Source organism: Patiria miniata, unplaced genomic scaffold (genome assembly GCF_015706575.1).
Source record: "Patiria miniata isolate m_02_andy unplaced genomic scaffold, ASM1570657v1 HiC_scaffold_7, whole genome shotgun sequence".
NCBI lineage: Eukaryota > Metazoa > Echinodermata > Asteroidea > Valvatida > Asterinidae > Patiria > Patiria miniata.
The window spans coordinates 6,924,622-6,947,122 of NW_024037074.1; the positions used below are offsets into that span (position 1 = coordinate 6,924,622).

Sequence of the window (22,501 nt, forward strand, 5' to 3'; positions counted from 1 at the left end):
GTAGTAACTCAGTATTTTTGATTTTGTGTCTGGATGGTTCCTAGACTTAGAAGTCTTTAAAAACATTCTTGGGAATTGGAAGAAAAAGTGTGAAAAAAAGTAACAGTGAAAAATGTTTAAAAGAAAATTAACCGCACCAAGCTTAACACAATGAATGATTGATCACTTTTAATTTTAATTTTTTGATGATGGAAAGAAATTACAGAATTGAAAAATAGTTCAAGTGGAAAGAGTAAATCGCTTATAAATACCAAATAATTATACTAATTTAAAGGACACTTTCAATTGTTCCACATAATTTTGTACAGGAGGCAAAAGTATGTACAAATTTCCAACAAACGTGACCCGGGAATTTTAAATACAGTGCAAGCAAGATCAATGGTTAAAAAATAAATTTCTGTGTGGAATTAACAATACACGTATAACAATGACGAAATGTATAAATAACAGTCTAGGCACTTCAAACTGTAACAGGCAACCAAATATAAGGCTTATCACCACATTTTTGTTGATTTTTGAACATATTTTCTTCCTTCAAAATGCCCAAATAAGTCAAGTTTTGCAACCATTTTTATTCTTCGTTAGCAATTTTCAACCGATTTTGGACTGTTTAGACAGACTTGTGTACTTGCACAGATACAAAAACCACTTTCGTTCAGGTATGTGTAATTATTGACAGTAAAAATACAAATTTTAGTAGTTGTTAGCAAAAACACCATTTTTTGGCTCATTCCGTGCCAAAGTGCGTGCTGTAATTCCGCAAAGTGCAAAGTTAACCAGAAATTTGCAAAAATATAAGTCGTGAAAAAAAAACAATCGCCAAATTTATATGCAATGTGCGTATCGAAATGAACAAAACGTGATTAGTTAATACAAATTTGGGTCATTATTAATGAGAGACCAATTTTTTTTTTATAGTTGCCAATCCTAAGGAATGATTTTGGAAAGTACTTCGCATTTTTATAACCTGTCATAGCACGCTGGAAAAGTGTGAACTCGGAAGACGGTCAGAGCATACTGACCGGAACATCGAGTTCATACCTCTGGTTCTTTTCAGAACCATTCTCTTAGTTGAGAAATTTTTCCCACATGGTGTCTCCGCAAACTTTTCATTCATTATTATCTCCACCATGCAAAACCTCAAATCTTACTTCTCAGAAACTTAGTTTCCAATTCAGTTCAAGATTAATTGAACTAAAGTTTCTCTCATCTATGATTTGCATTCTGTTGACAATTTAAGCACCTACAAAACAATTGATCTCCCATGGTCTAGTGATAAAAATAAAATTCCAGAGAAAATAAATAAAAGCTCCACCTTGACTACCTCTCCAATGTCCGGGAAGAAAACAGCACAGGAATTTTCAAGTAGGATTCGAAATTCTATCCTTATTTCTGGGTCAAACGTCTTCTGTTGGTCCTCACGGGAGCAGGGCTCATTCCAAATGAAGCCGGACTGGAGAAAAACAAATCCACTTCATCTAATATTCACCAGGTAGATTACAGATCAGGGGCTTCTGATAGGAAGCTCCCGTTTGTAAGTCAGTTTCAACGTGAGAGAGGATTTTGCCTTCAAGGCGTCTTCATTCTGCATTTTTATCGTGGGTTCACGCAACCTTTTTCTTAAAGTAAATTTCTTTAACAGAAGTTGATTGGTTCTTAGAACCACAAACCAGACGAAATTTGTACTGGGAAGCTGCCAGCGAAATTTCATCAATACTTCTACAACCAATCCTACTTATGTCGTCCAACAAGAAAAAGAAATTAGGCCTATGAAACCAATATTCCATTGAAATTTACAGGAATTGGCAAACAGGTTGACTAGTTAACTAGTCAATTTTTTTTTATAACTATAGTTGTAAAAAAAAATTCTATCATAATTATCTTGTTTATCAGTGTGGAATGCATCTTTGCATTTTCGTAAGCTCTAATGGCTTTTACCACGTATATCTGAGGAATTTTGGTACCTTCATAAACTGTAACTCATCATTTTTGGTATGAGCTTTCTGAATCCGAAATACTCTGCAGAAACCCAATGTAAATTAGAACTTGCCAGCTAGGCTCTACTTTCTTCAATTCTGAAGAAAATCTTCACAAATTTTGAAGAATCTAGAATGATTAGGGTTAATACTTTAACTGATTGTGATCTTGGTTTCAAAGGTGTTTGGTTATAAAGAAGTTGTACTTGTAGCAGTCTCCATATCTATGACACACTGTGTCTTGTGTGGGCCCATTTCTTCAAGCTCCTCTGCCATGTAGATGGGTCCGATGAAATCAATCCCAGCATTCTCTCTCGGCTTGGCAACAAGGCTCCCTGCATTGTCATAATCCCACCGAACCATTGGTTTCACATTGTCACTGTCGCCTGTCTGTGTGCCCAAACTTCGGTGCTTCACAAAGCGTTTGACACGTTTCTGGTGAGCGTAGTCCTGAATCCCTGTTTTATGCTGTGGTGATATGAGGTCGCAACTTTTATACATTGTAGTTTCGCAGCTTAGACTCTTTGGCAGAATACGGTTGACGTAGCTGTTCCTTCGTGGCGCAGGGCCAAAGTCGCTTTGTGTTGATGCGTAATCATACGCACTACATTCACTACTTGGGTATCTCGGCGTAATGGCTTGGTAAGGCATACCATAGGGGGCGCCATACATGTCGTGGTATGGATTCCGATTCGGTTGTCGGTGATGCGGAAAGCACTGTGGGTATTGAGTGGGGAAAGATGGGACACTATAACGGGACTGTCTCATGTTCATGATGTTGTTGCGACAGACCTTAGGGTGGGGAAGTCCATCATTGTCGGATGCGACCGAACCGGATCTGTTCAGGTTGAGATTTGACGTCTCGTCAACGCTTGCCATGAATAAGGTTGGTTCGATGCTACCGAGCCTTGGTAGCATCCTCTCGTGTCCTGCAGCAACACTCATCCCATCAGCCAAAGCTCGGCCTTCCTCCAAAGATGCCATGGCTCTGAGACGCAAGCTATCCTGCGAGATGAAACTCTCAACGTACCCAGAATCCTTGGAGTCATTCCGCTGGCTGGACCGCATCCCAAAGTAGTGGTTGAGCTTGAAGCGCCTCCTAGCATCACTGAGGCTCTCCGTCTCTGAGCTCTCGATGAAGTTGCCCTTCTCCACGGAACCGTCTTCGGAGTCAGATGCATTGTGGGTCATGGCATCCAGGTTGCTGCGATGCACCTCGGCGTCAATCTTCATCCTCAATGGAGGACAGGTCTCCTCGCTGAGCATTGAAACCTCGGTCGTCATCTCTTCAGCGGATGAGATGACAGGGTTGTCGTACGCATGCTCCTCCGCGTCACAACTCTTGCCTCCCATTATAAGACCCGTCCTGGATGAGACGTCACTCTTGGTGCGATCGCGAGCCATGCCTAGAGGGGGTGGGGCGATAGGGATGTAGGTGCCTGCATCCAGCAGGGCGTCCAAGGTTCGATTCCTATCCATGTCCTTTCCAATCGGAATCTGTAGATACGAAATGTGATGGCAAGATGTTTAAGTTCAATCGAATGCTTTCAGAATCAAATTCAGAATTGAAGAGAAGAAGTTAGGTCAATTATTTCAGGCTTCAACTGACATGAGGCTGATGCTTTTTGAATTGTCTTACTCTGGAGCATGGATTATATTCTCAGGCCCTCTTACTAGTTCTAGCACCATTCGTTCTGGCTAGCATTTTTTTCTCCTCCTTTTTCAGGAACGTTTTTTGCCCCCCCCCCCCAGCGGATGTCTGTGCCCACGTGTAGCCCCCCCCCCCTCAAAATCTTGAATTGAATTGAACAAAAATAAATACTATTTGCCGTCAGCACCCCCTTAAAAAGGTTAACCCAAGTTATGGCCACTGAATGTACCTCAGGTATCTTGGCCCTGGATTGTAAGGAGGGGCTGTGGCTACGTCTTAAGGGTCGCTTGTTGGTCCTCCTGGTGCTGGAGTTGGAGTCTGTACACATCTTGATTGTCACTCGCTTTACTGGCGGCTTGCTGTCACCATTTCCAGCCTGCGAGACAAAACGAGAACATGAAATTATTAGTCATTTCCCTTTTGTAAGAAACCGCCAAATATGCTGCTATATTGTTATAATAGACCTTTCTACGCTTGGTTGGCAAACTGCACATTTTGCCAACCGCGGGTTGCAAAACTATGGAAGGTCCAACATAACACTGCGAAAATGAAGAAAAGTTATTAAAGATAAGCAAATTATTATTTGATTGTTGGAAATACAACATTGTCAACAAACCTACAAAATAATTCCTACACATACCTCTTAACTATGTATTGATGGCGTTATGAGGACTTTTTTTTGGAAAAATATGTTGCCATCCACGGCTTCAATTTATGCGCTTGCGACAGCCCATATAAAATGGCGCCAATGTTTACAAACAAAAAAAAGGTCTGTAGAGTTGAGTTACCCTATCTTTCAACCAAGTATGTTTTTCAACAATAATTACGTCAGTTACTTTTTGGATAGCTGCAAATGATGGACTGTAGCTTTAAGTTACTTTCAGTGGTATGTTTCTAGTCTTTGGGAAAAGTGGACGTGGCCTGCTCAAAAGGACAAGCCTAACCGTGACGATTCACAGGTTAGGTTGAGTTGAGACAGTAAAGTCTCAACTCAATTAGCTTTGATAATATAACAGCCAAGTTCATTTGAAACAGTTTTATTTGATTCAGTTCAGTCCATTATTAAGGAGAAGTTATCAAGAAGACAAAAATTAAACAAATTTATCACAGGCCCCTATATTATTTTTAAATTAAAATGAAATCTAACTGCAGCATCGGATCGCACTATCGTGACTTGCTTAACAACTGATTTCGCGAAACGTCCACGCGGTTCGCAAAATTTACAACCAATGATGAGAACACCGACATGGAATGCTTGTAACTTTCTTTCTGAGAACAGTTTAATTGCACTGAAGACGATTCGCTTCACGGTTTGCGTCACATTTCGCCGAATCTGAGTTCGTGTGTTTACATTTCTTTAATGGCCACTCAAAAACACCCCATACGATTAGCAGAAAGAAAACGGAAAAGCGTAGCACGTTTTAATTGTTTTGTTTAGCTGTACGGTCAGAAACTGCACTGGGGAATTATTGACACATTGATTAAGGTTTTGGTTGTAACCAGAAAAAGGAGGCTCGCGTGCGATGACAGACAACATTTCTTCATTAGCAGAGGGGCCGTCGGGAATTACTTTGTGATTAAAAAAGACGGGGCGACCTTGCTTTGGGAGAAATACACACAAACCATTGAAAGAGCGCGGGAAAAAAAGGAGAACACTGCCGAGTTCCAGCAGTTCGATAACACGAGACCCACTCAGCTGTCATGGCAACTCCCGCTTAAAAATGAGAGTAAAGAATTTTGATGACAGGGAACGCGGGAGAAACGGGTTGGATGTCGTCCGACTTGTGAGTGATGATTAGGTCCCGGGCTGGGCGTGATCATGGCTCCATGGCGTGATGGATCACAGACAAAACCACTCTATAATCATATGGGTGGGTCAGGGGTGCCATGTTTAGGGTAAGACGCAGGTTAGTATTGTACCTGTCCAAAATGGCCGCCCAAAATTGATGAGCCTTAGGCGGCGTCTGAATTAACTAGTGCCGAAGTTTCCGGGTTATATTTATACACGATAACTAAATTATGACAAGCTTGAGTCTGGATTCCATAAAAAATAAAAAATCCTTCGATAAAATCTGCCAAGGGAAAAACAAGAAGAAAACAACTCTTCAATATAAACACGACCAGGCATTCGATTATCGTCGTTCTCAGGAAACAACTCATTTCCCTTTTTTTCAACAACGGGCACAATTTCATTTTGTAAACTCTCACGAGAGAAGGCCACTCAGGTTGTCATAGGAACACAATCGTTATTGCTCAATTATGTCACTATTTTAAAAAAAATTTCGGCCAACGGTTTTTATAGCCAATTATAAACCACTACCTCCCGTTCTTGGCTCCATTATTAAACCCGCGGGAAATGATGTTATTGAGCAGATTGGAATTTTCTTTACTGACAAATTCAATCTCAAAGATGACAAGGCTGGTCAAAGGTTTTGTAGACCAACAGAGAAATAAGAAAAAACGTCGTTGTATTAGAAAAAATAATAATCATCTCTCTAGCCTCAGTATTTTCAAGACGATTCTCACAACTTTATCATTAAATTTTCAAGACAACAATCATGATTCGATGTCCGATGTGTCAGATAGGAGCAAGGGAGTGTCCCTAGTCATTTGGGTTGTCATGGTAACAGGAGATAAGCAATCGCCTGTGGAGCCGCACAGATCCGGACAAACTACTTCAACCCCGTCCTGACGGATCGACCAAATCCCAACCATGCGCGTACCGACCTACTTGCTTCCCGGCAACCCACTATTGTTTTTCTTCAGGATATATTTTAGTATATCCCCGCGCTGCAAGACTTTTAATGCGTATGGAATCAACACGTCTGCATAGTGTGATATAACACAGAGAGAGGCCGAGGTAATAGTTAATAACTATTGCCCTATACATCAGAGAGACCGCTAATGCATCGGGTGAAGAGTTCTGGATCAGAGAGAACTGTTGCCATTAAAAATGACATGTTAAGAGGGAATTTAGAAGGGAAAAAAGGTGAACACACCTCGCCTATAATACGTAATGTCCACTTAGCCTTTACTTGATACACGGTGAATGGTTACGTCGGTTTTGTTATTGCTGTCATAAAACGTGTAATAGAAAATATGGTTTATTACACCAAGTGTCTGATGTGGCCTTATTCCACCAAGGAGCAATAACATGGAGAGAAAAAATACGAGAGAAAATATGCAAGACAAGGCAAGTCTGGTAAAGCTGGTCCCAGTGTGCACAAAATACTATTCAACTGTCCTATCGCCGTTTGCGAGTTAGCCACGCCCCTTACACAACCCTATGGAATTTTTGTACACTAGTTTTGTTTGTCTCAGATTGTGCGCATTCCGCGTCCATTTGTATACATATCATGTAATTGGACAATATCTCACAAGCTGCGTTGACGCTATTCTAACGCGATTCTACCGCGATAGGTTAATTGATACAGAATGGCCCACATAACAGTACTCACTCACACGATTAGGTTACAGACATTATTCTCGAGGAAGCCATTTTTGATCGTGTTCCCTGAATGTATTTTATAAATTGTAGACTGTTGAATGGGATGGTGCCAGACTTCCAAGCCTAACTTTAAATTTTATTTCAAAGGCGGTTTAAAAGATTAGGGAATGTTTATCACAAATTTCAAATTATTCATCAGAGCAGACTGGTATTATTTCTAATTAACTTTACTTCATTGGTTTCATTTCTTCGCAAGCGTCAAAAACGAAGAGTTTACCTCGCTTTCAATTTAATATGGTTGACTCGTGAAAAATACCTATTCAGCATTACCTGGCTCTCCTCACCAGCCAACAACTAGGCTAAAGTCACAAGTGACAACCAGTCAGTGAATCCGTCGGGGAGTCAGTCAGTGAGATAGGTATGACTACATGCATGGCTGGCCCCCAGCTCGGGAGTCGGGACCAGTATAAACTGAGAAATTCAACACACATTGTTGTCTTGTCAGGGTGCATACCTATGTTCTCAATACCGATGTTCCCTAATACCGATGTTCCCCGAAATCCATACCCTATAACCCTAGCCCTAGCCCTTGCCCTTGCCCTTACCCTAACCCTAACCCTAACCCTCATGCTAAGGATTTCGGGGAACATCGGTATTGGGGAACATCGGGTAGACCCCGTCTTGTCATAGACCGTATGCGTTCAGGCAGAGTTAGAGGCACTGTGTGTTTATCGTTCGGATAGGCATGAGTAAACCTTCCGTGCATTCATTGTTACTGAATTGAGATAACAAAAGAATACCCTCCGAGACACCTGCAACTGCATAAGGTCTATTAGTGTTGCATGGATCTTTACTTAAGCCCTCTTTTGATTTCGTGTACCGTTAATTTTTTTTTTTTTACACTGGGACGTTTTCTGCTATAGACCATTATCATGTTGCAGCCATTAGATTTTTTTCCCATTCAAATCAATGTAACCAAAGCGAGGCTGGAGGGAAAATGGTCTGGTTCCTTTTTGCACAAAAACATTATCATTCATTACTGTTATTGGATACAGGGAACATGACTAAAATGGTGGAAGCATGATATAGGCCTATAGGGGTTGGGCTTTCGTGGCCGCTTCGTGTAAGCTGTCTCGTAACAGAAGAATCGAACCTCAGGGACTTGCCCCAGGGACTTACCCCACCCAGCCAACAACAATAATTCGTCTCCACTGAAGGAAATTTACGATGCAGGAGAAACAGTGTTTATGAAAAGCAAGAAGCTATGACTCGATCCCAAGGTCTGTGCAATTTCACAGCGAGATGGAACAACATCAGCGGAAATTACACAACGGGTTACATAAAATTGATAGCAGGCAGTCCCTTGGGTGTCAAAAATGATGCAGCATTATCGGATTACCGAACGCGGACTGGGCACAGAGAGTGGTGCTGGTACAAAGGTGATTTATGGTTTTTAATTAGGAGCCGGGGTTATGCAAAATGTCGCCATGGCGATCGGTTATATGGTCTGATCGAGACATTGGTTTGGGCCGTGATTCTGAGCGATGGGAACCCGCCATATTGAGGGAACATTTTCTTGCCGTAACACTTTTGATGACATTAGTCAAACATGACGTGATTCTCAAGGCAGTGGCGTGAAAATTCAGGCAGATTATACATAATTATTACATATCAGATGAACGATACTTACATTGTCTTTTATGTTATTCTGCCCCCAAAAAAATGGTTTTATTATTCTCTTCAGATGGCTTTCAACACTGAAAAATTGCCTGGGTTAATTGTACCCAAGCCAGGGTGAAAACTGCAACTACCCAAACATTGGGTTGTCCATACCCAATTGTTTGGGTTGGAATTTCTGTTAATTTAACCAAAACTTGAGGTCATACAAGACCAAACCACAAGTTTTGGTTGAATTTAACAGAAATTCTAATCCAAACAATTGGGTAAAGGGCAACCCAATGTTTGGGTATTTGCATTTTTCACTCTTGCTTGGGTCAAATTAACTCTAGGTAATTTTTCGTTAAGGATAGCCCGTCACACTGAAAGCGAACGATCAGCACCATTACATCATTGAGTGATCAGTGTCTACTTTTTGGTGGGGGGGGGGGAGCTGGTTGGTTTATATTTGATCGCATCTTCTCTTCTCCTTGCCAATTTAGTAATACGACTGTCTACAAAAGATGTAATGTCAAAGCCCAAGGACATCATAATCATCACCCAGTAAATCCTCTTCAGTATTCGGAAAAAGATTGTTTGGTAAGCAACAGCTATGCCCAAATGACGAAATAGCTGAAATAAATTATTTTAAATGAAATTTAGCAGATTATCGGCGACATGTCTCCCTATTCATAATTTATACGTTTTTTGTGATTTCTAAATTTCTGGTTTTCTCTGCTACATTGGAAAGGTTCTTCAACCTTTGAACATTGACAATTAACTTGTCCAAAATAAATTTCAATAAATTGCTGTGAACAGTTCTCTTTCGTTTCGCTCTTAATTTAATTTTACTGCCTTATGGATAGGCTCCATTAGAAACTCAAACCAATTCCTGTAGTTCTCCCTGAAAGCCATCATATATCATCTGTAGAATGTTTTGATTAGTCTGCTGACGTCAGAATGACGTCAATGAAACCACGACCGGATATAATGACTGGTTTCCAGGGTACCGTAATAACAACGAATGGTGAATAAATGAGAGCCATGGGACATTATCTGGTTTACAGTGGACAAACTAGAAAACACCTTACACAAAAAGAAACCTGCACGACCAGTTGTTGACAGTGCTATCAGCATTTGCTGCCCGAACGATTTTATCGCCTTCACACGAAGTAAGGTTAAGACACTATGTTCTACTCGGTGATGTAAAGGTTCAGTATCATGGATGCGTGGAAACCCATTACCCTAACAACACCTATGGAGGTCATGTGCACCTGCACAGGCGCCCTAGCACGAACGATGAACACCTAGAATTAATAGTCTAACCCGTATATTTTTTTTTTGGGGGGGGGGAGACTTGAAAATTGGAGTAAAGATGGAATTGGCACTAACACCCTTTCAGATAATAGTAACGGTATAATGGGGAAAAAGTAATTTTATTCGAGTCGGGAGGAAACACACATGGAAATTTCAAATGGTTCTTCGTCCTCAAAAAGTATCGCTGAAACGTATGCATAATATTATGGCGTTGTTGGCCACAAAATCGTTTACAGCGTACTATCGATCTAATGTCGTGACGTCACATATGTAGTGGCATTCAGCCCATGCCTGCGCACTAAATGCAATAAATGCATACGCTGACTGCGCTGCCACGTAATCTGACGTAAGACGAAGCCATTGTGACCTCATAAAAATTGCAATGTAGGTATACACCTTAGCCTCAACATAAAGATACTCAGTGCTTTTTAAGGCCACAGGGATCAGTACATATGGCGCGAGCCCCTAGGTACTATCAAAGGCTCCAGGCACCTTTACTTGGACATAAATGTCACGGTTTGCGTAAATTAAATATGACTGCACTATTATTTATCATCTCGAAATGCTCTTACCGCATTTTTCCTCTTTTTCTTCACGATTTCCAACTCTAATCGTCTCTTCTTGATTCTACTTCTGCAAAGAGGACAGATGTTTTTATGAGATAATATATAATTCATATTTCGCTTGAACTGTGATGGTGAAAACATGTCAGAACTTGTACACGCGAATGCTTGCATCCAATAATTGTTGATGGATAAGGCTGATGGCTAAGGCAATAATTGCTGGAGGCTAGGTGCAGGCCCGTCGCTAAGGGGGGGGGGGGGGAGGGGGGGGGGCAGGGGGCCGGCTGCAACTGTTGAGCAACTGCCCCCCCCCCATAAGCGTACAAAAGACCTACAATTGTGGGTTTTTTCTTGTGGTTTCCCCGGGCGGCTGGCGACGGTCCTGGTTAGGTGTCATTTTTGACTTAAGCATTTTTGACTTACTTCTTGAAATGAGAAATCGATATAGGTCAGCTTACCTGATGCGGAGTGATATCGCTGTGATTGCAAAGCAACCGATGACAATCGACAGCGTGATTATGAGGCCCAACTTGAATTTATCTGTGCAATAAAAAACAAATTGTAACCATTCAGACAATCATCCATAGCATGCAAAAACGGGACGTGACATATCTGAAGAGGGCGTGGTACATCCGGAGAGGGCGTGGCGCATCTCTCTAAAAAAAGAAACAATTAATTCAAATTGTAAAACACGAAACAGAGCATGGCAAATTCAAAGAGGGCGTGGCACATACGGAGAGGGCGTGGCTGCATGATCCCTGTACTTGCATGCTAATTAGCTGAGACAAAAAGTCTCAGCATAGAGAAACGTCCCTCTTGATGTCTCGCATATGCCACGCCCTAGCATCACAGTGTCCTTAGTAACCAGCTCAGATAGTGTGACGTCAACGCCAAATAACAAAAATCAATTTCCTTCACCAATTTGAAATGACAAACCACGCGAAGTAAACAGAAGAGATCATTAAATTGGCTGCATGCTTCTCTATAATTTGATCTGAAGTAAAAAGATAAGGTTTCACAATCTGGGCTAAACATGACGGTTGTTATACGTCATATCGATAATTGGTCAATATTAGCTGCACGTCTCGGAGTGCATTAAGGCCAGCCGTCTTTGTTCCAATATTTGTTCCATTATTTCTGTCAACACATTTGCTATTTAACAAATTAAAAGTTCCTGTGTTTCTTAGTAGGTTGCGTTCGTCCCTTGAATGCTAATAGAACCGTGAACCTGAATGAAAGTTGGTGGATTATGTCATGACGTCACTTCGGGAACGGACTTCAAATCGTCAGATAGTGTCTTTAAGATAATCACCAGTTCCCCTCTTCATCAACGTGACAGATCTGATAAGTCTGACAAGATGCTACGGCACGGCACGAAAACCAAACAAACGAGGTATACCAGTGTCTTGGGACTGCGGCCAGGAATTCATTTTGCTCATTTCCAATGTGATTGACTGTGGGCCCTTCAGCGTCCCCCGTGCAATGGCTGTGTTTCTAGGCAAGATTGCTTGTCGTAAGGCCTGCAGAGGTTCGGTAGACGTGTTCTGTGTGCATTATGGCTGATGCCATGTTCAACTGTTATTCTCTTTTTTCAGTCATGCCTGCGGTGGTAGATTTAGATGTAGACTTAATGTGTCCAAGTCTCTGCACCAGAGGGAGTTGGATCTTTCAAAATAACTGCGTGTGCATAGTGACGTAGAGGCTTTCTGAGCATTGAATGCTTGGCCTGAGAGTAGTGCACTTCTGCGGCCACTCAGGTAAAATCTTCCGCAGGCTACTTGGAATGAAATGGTTTCTGCTTTTACCGAGGGTGGCAGGGTACGACCCAGAATATGTCATCATGGACCTATTATCCATTTGGCCACTTGTCCCTTGTCAACCCTAAGTGTCATTTGGTGTCACCTGTACCATTACAACGTGCCCAACAGACTTCCAAATACTATCGTTATGCCCATCTTATCGGAGTCTTATATAGCGCACGTATCTACCAACAATTAGGTACTCAAGGCGCTGGAGATATGTCTATTATTAAAGAAAGGTAAATAAAGTTTATGAGAAATATGAGACCCATTATGTAGCACCTTATAAGGGTTTACAAGGTGCTGCGGCGCATATTGCAGCCACTGCCAGAAACACCGGGGCAAACCCCTTCTCTTAGCGATAAGTGTTACTGGGTTCTTTAACGTGCATTACACAACACACGGGACCTACGGCTTTACGTCCCATCCGAAGGACGAAGCAATAATGGTAAAGTGCCTTGCTCAAGAGCACAAGCACCATGTTCCCACGGTCAGGATTCGAACCCATGTACCACGGCACACGAGTCAAACACCGTAACCATTGGACCACAGCACCCCACAGCTATCTTTTGATAGCAGAAACACAACCAAGTGTAACTGACGTCACTCACTGCAGCCAATTATTTTTCTGTACCTAAAATTGGGGCGCCTTCAGGTCTCTTGAAGCCATGTTCTGTCAAAATATCCCGGATCTTCCCAAATGACAATTTCATTGGTAGTATTTCTTTTCCAAATCGTTTTTGAAATAAACATTTCCAATACAATGATACAATGATCTAGTATAGTCACCTAATTCTCTCTGAAGAATGTGGGCCTTATTCACCAGTTGGCCATTTTTGTTGAGTTCCCTGAACATGTATCATTAATTCTTAACTGTTGAATGGGATGGCGCCAGACTATATTTGCAGGCATAAGGCCAAAAAAAAGTCTCCGGTTTCTGGTATGGAGCTTGCCCCAAAAGTGGTGCGGCAACGCGGCTTTTTTTTTTTTACCTGGTTTTTTTTTTTTCTTCAAATGTCGGCTGATGACTGCAAATGGTGCCCGACTAAACTTAGTGCAAATATATGGGAGTCCAGAGAAGCCACATAAATCTTATTCTCGATCATAACCCCATCTAAAAACACGTTAAAATTGTGCAGCAGCAGAATTCCAGTCAAACCAGTGAGTTTGGCGGTTTTGAAACATCATCTTGTATTGAAACAAAACTTTTTCATTTTGCCGACGCGCATGGCTACGGCGACGCGCGCGCGTACCAGAAACCGGAGACTTTTTTTTTGGCCTAATGCAGCCTTTTAAAAAAAATTTTTTTTACTGTCATTCCTTTTTAGAATCTGGCATTAAACATTAAGGAATGTTTTAAGTACAAATTTGAATTATTCATTTAAGCAGACTGGAATAAATTAGTAATTAAGTTGCTTTCATTTCTCTACACAAGTTCCAAAAATGAAGATTTCACCTCACTCTCAACATGGCCGGTTCGTGAATAAGGCCCATTATGATATAAACCTGAAGGAATATCAAACTCAACTCTGTGCTCTAAATGTTCATCAATCTCTATGCCACGTCTTGTTCCCACTGTGACCACTTTCAAAGCTGGCACTTGCTCATTACGGCCACTATCCACTAACCAACCTGTGTATTGTGGCCATTGGTTCGCCCTGCCTCATGGATATTCTATTTTCTTTAAAGAATTGATATCACTACCATGCAAAAGAAACGGCAACAAACATGTCATTATTTTGTTTGCAAAATCATTTAGCCTTTTCCGTAAGCAATCAGTCTCTGAAGTGAATATTTTTAGCCGCTTTCTACTAAAATTAGGCCTTTTTGAAGGATTACCCCCACAATCAATTATGATTAATTAAACTGACGACTTTCCAAACGTGCCCACGCCTAGCCAACTTGACAAATATTGAGAAACTACTTCACCTAGTTTAGCCGGCAAATGTGACCTTTTTGAGATTCGACTTTGGTATTTTCCAGCACACTTAGAACAGGATGTCACATTGAGAGATTTGTGAGTTGCATACTAGGTGGCGAGTGAGACACAGTATAATGCAGAGTTCGTTAATGAGTATCTACTCGAGTGTGTAAACTCGAAAGTCATCGAAGCCAGCTGCAGTCGCGTTTTATTGAAAGCAACATATCAGTGTCTCGAGTCAAATGAATCAATACGCAGATAATTTGTTTTAAAATCAATTCCTGGCTGTTCTTAAACCTAGAAACAAGTTCCAATCATACAACGTGTATACATTCATTAAGCAGACTAATTGAAAGTGGTCCAGTCCGGATCACAGAAGGATGTAAATAATAAAAATTGCCCCTACGAGGGCGCTGTATGGAAGTTGTCTGCGGATGTTGTTGGCCAATCAAAGCGCAGTTGCCCAAAATGGAAACAAATGTCATGGGCACTTTTACCGCGATTATGTTCCTCAAGTTTTCCGTATTTGTCACTATCAGCTCTTTACTTGCCTCAGTTTTTTGTTTGCTAAATGGGTACATTACTGTGTCTACTTGAAGGCAAACCCAATTAACTTTTTTTCTGCTTTATAACCCTCAGGTTTATTTTGCTGTATCACTCACTATGTGTCAGCTGCCATTTTGCGTGCAATCAATATGGCTGCCGTGTGTGTTCACCAATTCCTTAACATTGAGGGCTCGCTTTAAATGAGGCAAATGTACCTGACAATTTCACGCCTTTTAGATGCAAGATAGGAATGGATGGCTTTCATGAAGGACATCAAAATAACGGATGTAGTTGGGTTCCATTCATGTACATGTATGGAACGCAAACCGGTTCAAAATTTATCAAGAACTGAAAATACTTTTTTTTTAACCTCAAGGGAGAAAACAGGTACCCAATACAGTGCGAGGCATTGCCAGGCATTGCCAAAAAATTCTGTTATAAGCAGAATATCTACACTGCAAAAACTGAGGTGTTAAATTTACACCATTGGTATCTATATAGGACCATCTGGTGTTACATTTTACTGGTGTTGTCCTATATAGATACCGAATGGTGTTAAATTAACACTGCAGTTTTTGCAGTGTATCTTCACCTGGCGTTATTAATGCGAAACGACCGCGCGCTGTAGATGTAAGTAATTCCAATGTACACAGCCGCTGGCAACCGTGCTAAAAATGTCACGTTTTGGTTTATTAATCTTCAGTGGAAGACATCACTCGAGTTCGACGGGGCGTGCTGGGCTCAACCAAGCGTAAAACCCTTAAAATCACCCGGGAAATTAATAGACAAAGTGCCGACTGATTTACGCCAGTCTTGATATCGGTAAACGCTGATTTGTGAGACCGAGTGGCAATGGGGCATCTTGCGAGGCGAAGACAAGCAAGAGATAACTCACGTCTGAAGTTTGGATTGAGGAGACGATAAAGTTTCTTCACTCTTAAAACGGCATGGTAAGAATACTGCCTTGTTTCTCTAGTTCACGAGAACTGACTGAAAATCTACTCGCTGCTAAAAAAAACACGCGCCAATCGATAAGCTTTCAACTAGATTGTCATTAAGAGTATAATCCCGGTATAATAAAACTTCTAGCTAGTTTTAGTAGGCATATTATAATAGAACAAGTTTATATGACTGATGTTCATAGTTGCGACCGGCTGATTGTAAATGCCTAGTTTGGTTTGATGGTTACTAGAGAAGTTGAGTTGGATGATTACCATGCTAGCGTGTCAACAGTTTGAATTTAATATAGGCATACTTTGATATTTCGGCGATTGCGCACCTAACCAAATACGTGATGGGGTTTGTCGTGTGTAATGCCATATGCCGGTACCCTTTTCAGAAAGTACATTTTTTTTTAAGGAGGGTAATTATCGTTATCTTGACAAAGTAATGAGCATTTTTGACCATAAACCATTAAATCTCACATAAATCCTAATGGTCACATTCGACAAATTTGTGAGAAACAAAACAATTGCCGTCTAATTTACCACGCAATGAGAGTCGTAAAACATGTACGGAATATCATGTAAGATTTATGGTTTTGCATTAGGGCAAATCGGCGCCCATTTCCCCCATCTTTTCGAGGAGAGGAAAGCACTTTCACGGAACATTTTCCCTCGCATGTACCGGCTCATAAATTTGAATCAAGCTTGTACCATGTCATTTTACAGAACTGCCAGTACATAATGGCTGCACCATCATTAGCTGGAGCGCTAGCGCCGCATTCAATGCAGCAACGAGCATGACAACCGGTAATTCCCCAAACACGAATCGGTAGTTTCTTCAAATCGAAAATCACTCTAATTTTGTCCCCCATGTCAAACCTGACATAAAGATTCAGGGAATAATCTCTCTAGGAAAGTTTCACTGCAATACATAGAAAACAATTGATATGAAACGAAATCGAGTTAAATGTATTTCTGGGATGGGAACCAAAGAAACTAGATCGTTAAGACGAATCCCATGCAAGCTTTCCTTAAAAAACAGAAAGGAGTCACGTTTCTGAGGACGCTGCTCGAGGAAATTATCCCCAGGCATGTACGGGCACAAGCTTACACCATTAAGGTTCCAAGCAAGCAGCGGCGCGCTTTTAATCTGCTGCACTTAATCATCGCATATTAGATTTTCTAAGACAGATGGGCGGTTGATTTCTCTTTCTGCGGTCTCTCAAATGACACGCGTTGCGGGCGTTTTTATCGGGCTTTTATCGGAGAAATGATGCGGCTGTTTTTTTTTTAGCAGAAATCGACCCAAATGTCACTGCTGTTTATTCAACCCGTTCTTGACTTTTTGTTCGCATTTTCCGCTGTTTTTGAAAGTAAAACATTGATGCAGCACTAGTTTAGGTTAGCCTCTAAACAAAACAAGCGAATCTTTCAAGTGGTTTAATTTATTGAAGTCCTTTCCCCCCATATTTTGTGGACATTTCCCAGGAGACTTTTCTGCCCAGGACGAGGACCTTACCCGGCCATTATCCACTAGACCTTTCAATGCTATCGCGACTCTTGCGTCATCGTGACGTCACTGCGAGCAAAAAAGCATGCATAATGGAGGTTTCAGTTCGGCTCGCGAAATGTCACGCTTGTAAATGATCGGCTTGAATAATGAAAGCATGGCGCATTTTTATGTCCCAATGGAAAACTCAAAGTGAAGATGTCTTCACACAGGCGTGTGTATGAAGGACAGTCGTGGGGCGATTGGAGGCCTATAAAACAGGTTGATTAGCCGAGGTGTTAGACAAATTGACGCCCCGAGAAGGTTAACAGAGCGGCTGCGGCTAATTGAAAATGTGAACCAACGACAGGTTGGTGACTTGTATTATAAAGACATCTTCTGATTGGAAAGACTTTGCCCCAGGTGTTTGTGGAGATGTCTGTCGGCCATGGGGAGTGACCCAAGTTCCCATCGGATCACATCGTGTCGCATATTAATCATACTGTAATAACATTGTGAATAACATTGTGTGTGACGAGCAGCCACGGGCAAACATACACGAGTGTGAAACATTGCCTAAATCACCAAGAGTCCAAGATGGCGCTATAAGCCTCAGTATAGGGCGTTCATATACAGTGGGTTGAACAAGAGGCTTTTCAAACACGCAAATAAACAGAGCTTTTCTAGATAGAGAGCTCTTAGTGATCAACAATAATATGGAAGAATCCCACGAAAGAAGTCTTAGGCACAACAGTGTTATTATGCAGTAGAAAGACCATACTCCTCCTTTTGATATATCACTGAGCCTGACATCTTAGTCATGCATATAATGTGGGAGAATGTGAATTGTTCTTTTGATTTTTTTCAAATTCTAAGAGGCCTGTGGGAAAAAGGTAGCTCTGCCGCTTTATGACTCATTTTGTTGGATTGAGTCACGATAATTTTCACCTTTACACGCCGGGATCTTGTACTTTTATCTCGCCTCTGATTACCCACAACAAAGCCAGAAAAATCACCTAATCATCCATCGCTGTGAAGCAAAATTATTAAGCAAATCTTTTAGCCGATGATTCGATGATCCATGCTGCAGCGTGATGCGAACAACATTTGAGAAACAAACAAGCAAAGATAACGAAAAAAACAACAATATTGCGACCAAACCAAGGACATGAAATCACGCCGGAGGCGATGCGAGTGAAGGTTAGCCAGGGCGGTGAACAATTGACTGAAACTGCTGCCCACCTTTAAAAGCTGAGTCAATATTTATCATCGAATCGACTAAAAGGGGTACGTTGAGCGGTGGGGATGAGAAGCTAATGTTCATCAAATTTTGCTGTTTTGGGTTTAGAGTCTGTGTGCACAAGCTACAAACATCAAACAAGGAGAATATACTTTGCAACCATTATGGTTGTTCAGAAAAGTGTTCTCGTATTTCAATTTTGTTTTAAGAAAAAGTATATTTTAATAAAATAACTGAATAATCGTGATAAAATTGCAGGTTGAAAAAACGAGCATACATAAGCCGTTGATATAAAAGCCTGACACGACCAGTCGGACTTATCCAAAACGTCGGCTTGAGAATGAAACTATTTATGAACTTCGAGACCTATCAAATTTGTACTTTTGGGGGAAAACGCAGGATACAAGCGCAGAACTAAGTTCAGGAACAAAATTTGGCAAAGTAATATAAAAAAGCTGTTTAATTAAACACGCTACCGGCTAAGAACAATGCTGGATCTATTATTGGTAATGGTACAACCATTCTTTCATTTAACGGCGGTGATGCAACAGCTGCGTTGAATGTACTTTTCGCGTTAATATTTTACCGCCAAAACGTGTTCGCCTTTTATTGTTACAAAAAAGGGAGCAATTCGGCTGTTGCAAAAAAAGCAGAATCGTTTGAGATAAATCGACTGAATTTGAGCAGTTCATTCATTTCTGGTTTCACAACTGGGGTATATGCTGATAATGTTCACAGCGCTGTTACAGTATTTGGGGTGTTAATATTTTACTGAGACTTTTATGTCAAACCGGGATAAGATTGATTGGGGAACATGACCACACGAGTCGATCATCAGGCAGGAAGGACAAATAAAAGCCTTTTACGCACGGATAGCTTTGAAATGGTGATAAAACTATTTTTATGGAATAGATATCTCAGGAAAGGAAGACAGTATAGAAAGGTATACGTGATACGTAGAGCAATACCCATAAAAACGCATTGGGCAGGAAACAAAGGCTGGTTAGAATATATACACTGCAAAAACTGTAATGTTAATTTAACACCATTCGGTATCTATATAGAGCAACACCAGTAAAATTTAACACCAGATAGTCCTATATAGATACCAATGGTGTAAATTTAACACTGCAGTTTTTGCAGTGTACGGGCAGATCTGAAATGGAAATAAAACTATTAATACATGAAAATTAGGAAAAGAAGAAACTATAGACAAGTAGTTACTAGACCAGGTAGGCCTACACCAAAATGAAGATCTCGGGAAATAACTACGATCAATTGACATTTTATACTGCAAATGTGGTGTTACGGGTAACACAAATGACGTCATTTTTCCCCTGGAACCGATCAATACAGATTTATCACAGTATTAATTTTTACACTGCAGTGTTAATTTTACACCGAAGTGCCTGCATTGTAAAAGTACCGCGCAATAAACTATTTGTGGACATTTGAACCTCATACACTGCAAGAACTGGTGTTTAGCAATTATACATTCTTCTAAACACTTTCTTGTCATCACTTTGTAAACACGTTTAGCGTTGAGCAATTTAACATTGATGTTTAGGAATTGGACACGTAACGTTTAGCCTCTAAACATGTTTACAAAGTGAAGGCAAGATAATTGTGTTTAATTGCTAAACACAATTTTGGAGCGAAGGTTTGTCTTGATGACGACTGGCGAAAAATGTTGATTATTCAGAAGACGGTACCAATAGACCTTATGCATTAAGGAGGGGTCAGAGGGCGATGGTTGTGTATAGCTTGGAAAGGTATGAGTAAACCTTTTGTGCACTTATTGTTGTTGATTAAAATAACAAAGGCACCCTCTGAGTCACATGCAGCGCAAAAAGGTCTATTTCATTTAGCTGTAGTGAACAAGGAAATTTGCAATGTACAATAATATTTGCGTAAAAAAGGTCATCAGCCAAAATGTCACGGAATGTCATGCGGATTTTTTTTTCAGAACAATTTGTTGAGAGGTATTTGGACACAGAAGAATCTCAGTGTGTTGTATTTCATTGTATTTCAATGATGCTCTGCCATCTTACATTAAAAAGACAATGACAGACGTGCCGTGCAGATTTACATAAACATGCGAATGCCGTATTAACAACAATGTCAGACAACAGAAACATAGAGTTATCAATTGTTACAAAAAATTGAAACATTTTCGAAATACAAATTTATCAGGGAAAATTATGCAGGAACTTGAAAAAAACCAGCTGAATGGTTATCGCAGCCATCCATTCACAATAGGAATCCAAACAAAATTATTCATTTCAGAAATTCAAAGATCATCAAGATTATTATCAAACGACAATTTACACGTCACTTGCAAAGGTAAGAGTTGTTGATATCATTTTGTTAAGACATTAATCTCGTTACCAAACAAATTGTGAGTTGGCACAAACATGAGGGCTAGTTACCGTAAGGCGAAAACGAGGCTTGTGTCGTGGTGGAAGCTCCATTTTCGGTAATAATCTCAGAAACCGTTGCCGTGACGACGGAAGAAGCAATGATGGAACTCCCGCCAAACTCCTGCTGGTCGGTGAAGTTGTCGTCTGCTCGCGGTTTGTACAGCGGCGTGGAGGCGGGAAAATCCGACGGGTCTTGGAAAGTGTCGGTCGTCATGAAGGGAGTCGACGTGTCGGTCCAGCCTTTGTCGAACTGAGAATCAGTGTCGACACTAGGAGCTGTCGATGTCGGTGGTAGAGTGTGGATTCCTCCGGTGGATGATAAGAGAGTACTGGTTGTTGTCACTGTCTGAATGTCCGACTGTTCTGGAGGTGTTGGTGTCGATGTCTCAAGATCATTTGCGAGTGTAGCTGATACAGGAAGTCGTGTCCACGTTCCCGCCATTTCTACTTCAAGTCTTACAGAAGCAAATTAACCTCCAGGTCGAGTGAGGAAGACATAATCATTTACTTACATGCATTAACAGATTGATCCACCGCAGATGTAAGTAATAGACCATTAAGGTAGGCATACTAGACCCTTTGAGGTTCGTCATTTTCAAAGAAATCACAACGGGCGACGATGAAGAGTGAATTTTATGTAGCAATTAGCCTGGCATCATCCGATGTATTAGGCCAGGGATTGTTAATAACTCGTCTGTCTTCGTTTAACTTCACCGATGCACGAGAGGCAACGCACGTACGCGTGAGCCGGGGCTTTAGTGTCCTACGTGCCGAGATCGGGCCCGGGATGCGAAGTCCAGAACTGTCCCCATAACGCCCTAAACAGAAACTCTAGAATGATAACGAGTTTTTATAAGGCAATCTTGAGCGTACTATCCCGTCCTGGGGATATCTTTAAACACGTGTTCAACATGACGAAGTGGATCGGGTTGGACCGAACTGGGCATCGAGATCGCCCGTCCGAAGAGCTGAGACTGTCTGATCGTTGTAGTACGGACAAGGCGTGCATGCGCTGTATGATCAGACCCCGTACCGTATGCTGCTAGTTTGCGTGTTGCGCGGTGATGTTTACAAAATAATGCTCAGCGCCGGGGCTGCACGTGTGATGCCCGTACATGCCGTACGTGATCTATTGATGACGGTTCGTCGCGCGCAGATACAGCCTTAGCTTAGCTGCATCTTGGCGACATCATTTGACATCTCTGATTCTCAGCAGCCTCCAAGAACCTCGAAATTGTGGGTGTGGTCTGTGGTATGGCCACACCCCTTCAGCTTAAACCAAAATCATGGTTGAGACATTTTTAACAAATTCAACATCATTTTGTATTCTGTTACCACGCCGAGTGCGCGTAATCAAAGCATTACAAATGAAGCAGGGAAGATGTAACGGGACACGGTATAAGATGGAGGAAACGAGTCTTGGAGAATCCGGCGTCTTGTGTTACATATTAAGATTGGAGCAGACGTACTTGAGAAAACTGAGGTGTTTGCAAATGATGTGGTTGTGCCTGAGGTTGTGGGGCGGGAAGGG

At 41.3% G+C, this 22,501-nt stretch overlaps 1 protein-coding gene across 1 annotated transcript; it reads right to left on the reverse strand.

Moving 5' to 3' along the window:
* Positions 1–153: 153 nt before the first annotated feature.
* LOC119744699 lies at positions 154–22,300 on the reverse strand. Its single transcript, XM_038220769.1, has 5 exons — positions 20,980–22,300; positions 11,070–11,151; positions 10,621–10,681; positions 3,857–4,003; positions 154–3,473 (listed from the first exon to the last, which is right to left on the reverse strand). The coding sequence occupies exons 1-5, from the start codon at positions 21,410–21,412 to the stop codon at positions 2,166–2,168; spliced, it is 2,031 nt and encodes a 676-aa protein (XP_038076697.1). The 5' UTR covers positions 21,413–22,300; the 3' UTR covers positions 154–2,165.
* Between the last annotated feature and the right edge of the window lie 201 nt (positions 22,301–22,501).